At 47.1% G+C, this 8,489-nt stretch overlaps 1 protein-coding gene across 1 annotated transcript in view; it reads left to right on the top strand.

Moving 5' to 3' along the window:
• The first annotated feature begins 586 nt into the window (after positions 1-586).
• Positions 587-8,489, top strand: part of LOC144155621 (calcium-activated chloride channel regulator 4A-like) — a 54,430-nt gene continuing 46,527 nt past the window's right edge. The window contains exons 1-2 of the mRNA XM_077687179.1: positions 587-928; positions 4,946-5,213. Of these exons, the coding sequence (XP_077543305.1) occupies positions 737-928; positions 4,946-5,213 (460 nt within the window). The 5' untranslated portion in view covers positions 587-736. The remainder of the gene's footprint in view (positions 929-4,945; positions 5,214-8,489) is intronic.

The raw sequence follows: 8,489 nt of genomic DNA, 5'->3' as shown, positions 1-8,489 counted from the left end.
TAAACCCGCAATTATCATGCGCGATTGTCCAGCGGGACATATTACCCATCCTAGGCGCACAATTGCCGCACTGCATTCCTCTGAGTATTGCAGCTAAGTTACCCCCCCCCCCCTCCTCGGTGGCTCACTGGTAAGGGGTTGGGCTGCTGAGCCAAAGGACGCGAGTTCGATCCCAACCATGGTGGATCCTTTTCAGATCGAGGCGAAAATCAAAAACGCCCGTGCGTCAAGATTTCGGCGCACGTTAAAAGTCCCCAGGGGATCGAAAACGGCGCGCCTCATAGCCCAGGTGTAGCTGTACCTTCGGCGCGTCAAACCCCATATTGTTGTTGTTGCTAAGTTTGAATAAATCCTTCTTCTTGGCGCAATAGGTATTGAAGTAGGAACCCACGAAAACGAGGGTGAACGTTGTAGGTCTGAGATAAAAGCAAAGCCGCACGTCGTACGCAATCGGGTGGAGAGCAAGAACACAACGCGCGCCTTCCCCTTTACGAGCTACGCAACGACTTTCGACCTGCCCTCCGTTACCCCGACAACAGAAGTGCGTCCGATAAGAGGATAAGCGTATTGTCATACGGCAGGCCGACCGGCGAACACATCACACAACTGCCCGGTATCTCGGAAGCTCGGTGAAGCACGCAGGGTGCTGGGACGGCGTTTGGTGTTGTAATCCCGGTCCCCCCGCCATCACACGTTCGAACCAAAGCATGCAGGGTCTAGTGACCATTCGCGGATTATGAACGTGAAATCGGGAACCGCGTTAGTGGTTCTAGCCTTTTCTGCGCTATGTTGGCCCCGAAGAAGTCACGTTGGCGGCTCCAAGCTCGAGGCACCCTGCCTCGAAGGTAACGGCTACGCAGACATCATAGTGCGTTTGCCGCGTGGCCTCAAGCCGAGGGATTCCGGGGAGTTCTTCGGACAGCTTGAGGCAAGTGGTTACCCTTTCTTGTGGAAGAGGCTACGTCGTCTTTGTTCGAAAAGATGTACATGCTGTGAACTGAATTCTAGTTGATTTTCCACTAAAAATTCCGCGCACTGTGCGCATCGTACACCCGCCCTTAAGCGCAGCCTCCACTTCCTTTTACGTATGTATGAGTAACATCGCCTTGAATGTAGCATCTATTGTTCTTTCAAACAACGCAAGAGCACCTCACAAAAGAAAATGAGCTTGCTTTGTTGTACGGGCAGAAAACCGCTTTAGTATCTGTAGGAAACTTTCCGGTTTCCCGCAGATATTTGGAAAAGAAAAAAAAAAAACGGCGAAAGAAAGGTGGCTTCAATAACGAACAATTCTATTTTAGTGTATTATATTCTCAATCCTACGGGACCAGGAAAATTGAAGACTTTGTGCACTGCGGTTTACAGCAGCGACCCCATTTCATCTTACGAAACCTATATGGGGATGACTTCAAGGGTCTGATCGATGCCGTTCATAATATCAACGCAGAATGCACAACTGCTACAGATAAACAATGAAAGCGGAGTTAAAAATATAGCTTTCGTTTGACAGCTTTTAGGCACAACAAATGAGCCATTGAAGTGGGTCTATGTTGATTAAAACATTACCACACCATTATGATTCCTTACTTATGGACAACGCGCGCATAAACCCACCCTGTATCTGCATTGTTCAATGTTTTTTTCAGCATAGCAAATTGCGCTATTTGGAACGAGGTAGCGGTAGCAATAACTCAATGAATTCAACACGTGAGTACAAGAGGTGGAAGCGAGGATGCGGTGACGACCCCAGGCCAACAAAAGAATCTTGCTTTCGGTCGTCCTTTTTTATTTTTTTAAAGAAAGAAATGAGCTGTTCTTTGAACATTTTTTTTAAATTAATGGTATGGTATTGAGACTCACCGGAGACGGTAATTTAAGTGACGCCGGAATTAAAATTCCCGCTTTGGCTGTTACTAATTGTCAAAGCTGCATACCTCGGCCAGCTACGCCCATGTATAGGTGGAGCTGGTTGCGCAATACTACTCGGTTACAGGCATGCGTCTAATTCGATTAAGTGGGAGCAATTCAAATAACTCCAAGCCCTCGCATCGCTATAGTTGCAGATTCAGATCGCTATAGTTGCAGATGCCTTCAAATAGTTGCAAGGCCCAATGCTCGAGTATAGAGTAACTCGCTGCACATGTTCGCATATTGTTCGTATGTTAAGCTCTAAAGCAGTATTTAGTGAAAGTATACGAGTGTGAAACTATTTAGCGAGACTATACGACAGGTATAACACCTCTGGATACCAGAGGAGGCTACCGATACTATAGGTGCAACCATACGAAAAAATGTTCCCTGGGATACAAACGGTATTCCATCACCAGATCAGGATTTGCCCCTCTGGTGTGAAATTCAGCTGAACCCTCCCAGTTACTGAGCGACCTTCAACGTTCATTGGACAGGAATAGGCAGACAATGATGCTGATGATGACAAGAGTGCGCTTCCAGTTAGCGTCTGCAGCCAGCCGGAACAAACGTCGGCGAATGATACGGAAATTAACGCGGTGGCAGCGATCTTTACAGCCGCACAGAAGGGATTTCGCTGAGGCCCTATTTGTGTCTGCGTTGTGCCGTTTACGCCTTTTATTCATTATTTTGGTATTAAGCGAACGTCTAGAGCCTTAGTTTATCCGCAGTGTGGGGCAAAAAAAGAAAGCACCATGGGCAGTGGGGGGCCGCTTCACTAACTACCGTCATGGCGCCACACGTGTTTTCACTGTGCTTTAATCCTATCGCAGCCTTCAAAATTTCAGTGTTAACCAACTTGATCATTAGTTCACGCACAAGTTGAGCAGGTTAAACATGCTAGCACGTCCACTATGGTTAGTCCTGTCCTCTACGGCATGCTCTCAGGCAATTCCATGGTTCAGCTTCAATGCAACGCACTCGAGTGACCAATCTATGCCGCCAACGAATACAATTCGGCGAATGACAGCAACATGCATATCATCTGACTCAAAAATTGGACCTGCGCTGCAGTACTGCGGAATGCGGAACGTCATGCTTGCATTGCGTGATGCCACAGTGCAGACCAAACCTTTTGAGACAAATCATATGCTCGATATCGCCATTCGCCGAAATTTTATTCTTGGATGAATGAAATTGGCAAATTGAGTGCATTGTGGTGAAGCCAAACCACAGGAATGTCTTCGAGTGTGCGGACCTGCCAGTATACCGTCACACAAGACTTAAAGGGATTGTGCAACGCTTCCTATAAACGCTTTCACTCTTTCCTTCGTGTCTGGAAGAACTGCGAAAGCTACATAGTTATTGTCAGCACGGAGCGTCACTGCGTGATTTATTCGTCACAGCAGTTACGTTTCCCGTTCCGGTTTTGCTTTTGTGGCTTTCTTTTGAAATTGGCTATCGAATGCGTTTATTGCTGCAACTGAAAGAAAGCCGACCAATAGCCGCTACACCGCTGTAAAGACGTAATTCCAGCGGCCGAAGAACGCCAAGACCGGGAAAGAGGGAAAAAATCTTTTGAGCAACTTGCTAAGTTATCTGATGGGCACAGAGTAGTCAATTTTGGCTGAGGTACATTGCGGTACCCTAATTTAAGTACTGAATTAGGTTGGTTGACTACGTTGTGCAAGCATTTAAGATTTCAAAAAAAGTTGAAAAAGTGTTGCAGGGCCCCTTTAAACAAATCGGCAGAGGGGATGATACAAGGAAAACAACTCTTTAGAACAGTTTTCTTGTTAATAATGAGCATAAATCGGCCGGAAAAACCCGAAACATGGTCCAAATATTCTGGACTTTAATATGCTAAAGTAGGTAATTACATAACCTTTGCATGTAACTTCTGAGTCTCTTTAAAAGCATTTATAGTGCCCAAATGCGAAACTGCCCTCCCATGGTTCGCGGGGTAGATAGAAAGTTTCCGCACCTAGGTTTCCATTCAGCTCCCGGCTAAGTTTTGATTTGTAATAGATTTTAATGAGAGCACGCTTCATTTTATCCTCAGTAGCCATTATCTTGGAACAATAGGATGAGTAGTAGAATAAAAAATTGGCTGGTGATTACGATACTCCCTAATGCGATATTTGGGCGCAGCAGCAGTGCGCTGAGGCAGCACTCACTCGTGGGTTCTCTCGACGGAAGCGATGATGAGCCTCTGCGTCGGCGGCGCGAAGTACGCCTCAGGAGGGGACCGCGAACTGCGTCTTAAGCGAACGCACATCGTAGACACGCGCACGCTTCCCTCACGTTTTCGCCAAGCGTGGCGCCGTCGAGCGCCTCGTGCGGCCACAGCATGCTGCCCCGTCCCCTCCCCCACCACACACTTTGGGAGAGCGCTGGCTCGCGCCGCCACAGCGAACCGCCATCCCCTCCCAATTTCGCGACACCCTCCACCTTTGCTTTCGTTCACTCGTCGGTCTTCCCATCATTCGCTCTTTCTTTCACTCGTTGGTCTTCCCATACTTCGCTCGGTCATGACGACGGCGACGCGGCTTAGCCCAGAGACGGGCGGCAAAGGGATGCTCCCTAAAATAAATTAAATAAACACCGAAGTTATATACACATGAAATCGAGAGGAAGATTTTTGAAAATAGACTAAACCGCAAAAAACAGGCTACAAGTTGAGTTTTTTATGGGAATTCTTCTGTTAAAGTCGTTTATCCCGCTCTCACGTTTTCTTAGTGTATTATGCCCGGAAAATTAAGACGTGCAAATTATGAGCTAGGGCATGCTCCATCAGCTGTTACGCCTTTTTAAACGCGCGACTTGAGGTTTTTCTGGTTTCTTTGTAAATGGAGAAAGCAACTACCCGACCTTTCTACGAGTTGTGCTTCTTGTGTCATCACAAAGAAGGATTCTGTTTTTCTTTCCACAGAAAAAAAAATTGAAGTAACGCTAAGTAAACGCGTCCTCTGTAGGGTGTTGCATACAGTCATTCTTGTTGCTTCTTTTTTCTATCGTTCTTCACACAACATCTCAGAGGCTGCTGCGCAGTGCGTCAGGCAAACTTCTTCGTGCGTCTGACGGACTTTGGTACCTGAAAAGTGTCCGAGTGCTCGTGCCGCCAGAGATGGAAACTCCCAGAAACCTGCTGCTTCAGGACGCCACCTGGGAACTTTTCCACGACGCTCACATAGTGCTCACCAGAGAAGGACACAAGTGCAAAGCTCGGCAGAGCAGGGGCTGTGGCGAGCTAGGTGACTTCGTTGCCGTGCCCATCAGCGCACTCGAGTCTTCAGCGGACATCGGTAAGGAAGCGGCATTTTCAGTAAACATGCGCGTGACTCCTTTGTGCCGGACGGCGAAAACACAGTGTGTACTGATGCGTACCGCCGTTAATAGTGAAATAAGGGCCAAAATGACGTAACAAAAGCTTGGCCAGACGGTTTTCTTGCAGTGAAGCTGCGTTTAAAGTGTCATTGAGCAGGGAAGAGCAAATTTTGTTTACGAAATCAGTGCCCTTCCACTCTGTTAAAAAGGATGACCAGCGAGCTGGCTGTAGTGCAAGGAGTGCACGAAACAAAACACGTTTGTCTGTAATTTGCGGTCGAGCCTACTTCCTAGCTAATCAGTTGAATGAAACTTGGAAGGACTACAGTTTTACACTAGGGAATAAGCATGGGGCTGTCCGTTTCCCTCCCGAGTCGTAGGCATCTTCGTCTCTGTGTGGGTAACACACCAACCCAAACCACTCGACCGCGGAGGACAGCGGTCAGGCCGCATCGGGAAGTGAGACGTCCACGTTGAAATCTCCCCCCAGCAGAACGGGTATGTCAACGCTGAGCGCTGGAAGCTTGCCGGAGATGGGGTAGGCGCCGCACTCGGGAAAGAGGCGGCGGTGGTGGAGAGAAGTATACATTATACTCTATCCGTAAACGGCCATGCTTCACTGCGCGACACATAATGTGGAAAAGCCAGCTTACAAAAATCACGCCCACACCGAGCTTTTTACAGTCGGCTCCACCTCTAAAAACAGATGCATGGCTGTGAAGATATTTTTTAGGGCAATATAAGGGATCTTGCATTAAAATACGGAGGCCCCAACAACCTTTGTTTAATTCTTTTGGAATTTTTCCATACGCTGAACACAGATTTTCCTTCCACGCGGGTGCGAGAACTGGGGGATCAGACACATACAGCTTCGCTGTAAAAGAGAGGAAAATTTTAGGCAGGAGGGGGAAAGTGATTTCGTCCTAGCAGAGCTGGGCTACCAAGCAAGCTATCTCACACTGTCTGCTCAACTGCACCGCACGTGAAAGAGCAACCGTTGCTATCGAATGGGCCAGGTAATCATTCGATGAGGTTTCCGAAACGGGCGGTGTGCGCTGTGGTTTACGCAAGGAAAAAATTACGTTTTACGATGTTTGGCGCCACAGAACAGATAATAATCTGAATTGACTCGTTTATCTAGATTTGTGAGATTTGCTTCTTCGTTGAAGTGATTGGTCATACAAGTGCAGCGTTCAACGTACACCCACATATTCTTTTAGAGTGCAAAAAAATTCAAGTCGCTTCACTTGTACACGAACAGAGTGGCGGATGGGTGCGCTGTGACTCGAGGCTGCTGCTGTTGTTGTTGATGTTGATAATGATGATCATGATGATGAGGACGATGGTGGTGGTGGTGACGACGACGACGATGATGATGATGATGATGATGATGCGAAATACGAAAATTTTGTTGTGGGCGAGTTTTCGGAGTACGTTAAGGATGCCCAAATGAACTAAATTATTTCGCAGCACCTCCACTCTCCTCATAGCCTGAGAGTAGAGCCGATGCACGAAACACGAATAATCCCAAGACTGTCAATCTGATCAAACTCTGCGCATGCCAACACTCGACAAGACAGGCCTTGCTTCAGTCGCTTGAACAGTGACTGGCTATGCGTTTCTTAGTCACCGTGCCCGGTGAGATTGGTGTATGGATAGAGGGGGGTCCAGATGGACCAGGGGGGCGGAGGGGTCAATATCCTTGACAAAGACCCACCTCCGCTCCTTTGATCTACTGCTGCTTGTACGACACGAATATACTAGCACAGAAAACGATAACCGGATAAAAGGGACAAAGTTTTATGATCATGCACCTATGTTATCATCCAAGAACACGAGTGATAATGTAGCGACACGGGATAACACTACCGTTTTCTGGTATCTTCCACCTTAAGGTGAAATCTAAAAGTACACATGGATGTGATAGCAGATATATAAAAACAAAAAGGTAAATGACCCGAGATGACACCTTGTGCATGTTTCTTGAGGCCTCAGCATATCTTTGGTTCAAAGCTGGTTTTATGCTGCATTTGTGACTTGTGCGGTAGAAGTCACATCCTGTGAATCGCAATCGTTTGAAAAGCGCTTGTTCTATGTGACGAATTTATTTTTTTTCTCACGGAAATCTGTACGCTCCGAAATCCACTAGCCACAAGCTGTTCCGTGTGACAATCAACGTTCGTTATCTGACACCGGCGACTTATTGCAAGCGCAAACAGAACTCTGTATATACATTCAGTGAAGGTGTATTCAACTAAATTTAGTTGTACAAAGAATAGGCGTAAACAAATAACCAAATTGTAGTCGTTCCTTTGAATTATGGCAAGCCGAAATGCTTTCTGATTAAAGAAATAACTGGGATAGGCAAATCCAGAAAGCACTATGCCTTGATGGCTGTAGCGCTCAAGGTAGGCTAGGCTAGAACGAGGACCTGCTTATACTGTCACTTGCGTTCGAAGGGGATCAAATGGCCTCTATAGCATCATTGAAACATCTCACTTAAACTGGTTTTTACTACCTTACCTCAACCCTAGATTCACCCTTTAAGGTACACTGAAGTGATTTTGCCAAGTTTCTGCGTTTATTTGTATTGCATAAACTGGCTCAAGTAAACACACTTTTTAACGTTTATCCGGTCTTTAAACAGCATTTAATTTATAAAGCCTGAAAGGAGAAGTAATGTCATGCGACATTTGGGGCGGCAGCAACAACAGCAGTGACGCGTATACGAGATGCGATCTCATTGGACGATGTCCAATATTAGAATTCAAACCAGTTTCGGTTTTGGTTCTGTGAAACAACATGCTTGGCATCCGACGTTATCGTTGGCAGGTTATTCTCGATATCTCAGTAGTCGGCATACCGCGCTTCTCTTCTAACATGTTGCCGGCTGTAAAATCCGTCAGATAAGCCTACCAGCAAGCCTTGGAATCGTAACAATCACTAGCCGAGGCGGACGCAGTGAATGAACGCCCTCCGCGTCACCGGAGACGCCCCGATGCGATGCTCTTTGCCCACATCTTTGGAGCTTGCCTGGATCGTGCCTGCATTGTAAGAGGCGTGTTAACACTAGGCCAAGGGTCGGCTGATTCGTCAGTGTACCCGCAAGCAGTCAGTGCTTATGGCAACACCACGCAAACGAGAACTCGCCAGCCCGTCAGTGTCAGTCTGCACGCGTTCTGCGAGCTCGCTCGTAGGGCAATGGACGTTACAGCGCAAAAATGGCGAATAGAGCATTAAAAACATTACACCAA

Source organism: Haemaphysalis longicornis, unplaced genomic scaffold (genome assembly GCF_048455015.1).
Source record: "Haemaphysalis longicornis isolate Haplotype H1 unplaced genomic scaffold, Haemaphysalis longicornis Haplotype H1 scaffold_1, whole genome shotgun sequence".
NCBI classification, from domain to species: Eukaryota; Metazoa; Arthropoda; class Arachnida; order Ixodida; family Ixodidae; genus Haemaphysalis; species Haemaphysalis longicornis.
The sequence above is the reverse complement of the archived record's forward strand: the minus strand, read 5'-3'. Positions and strand labels throughout refer to the sequence as shown.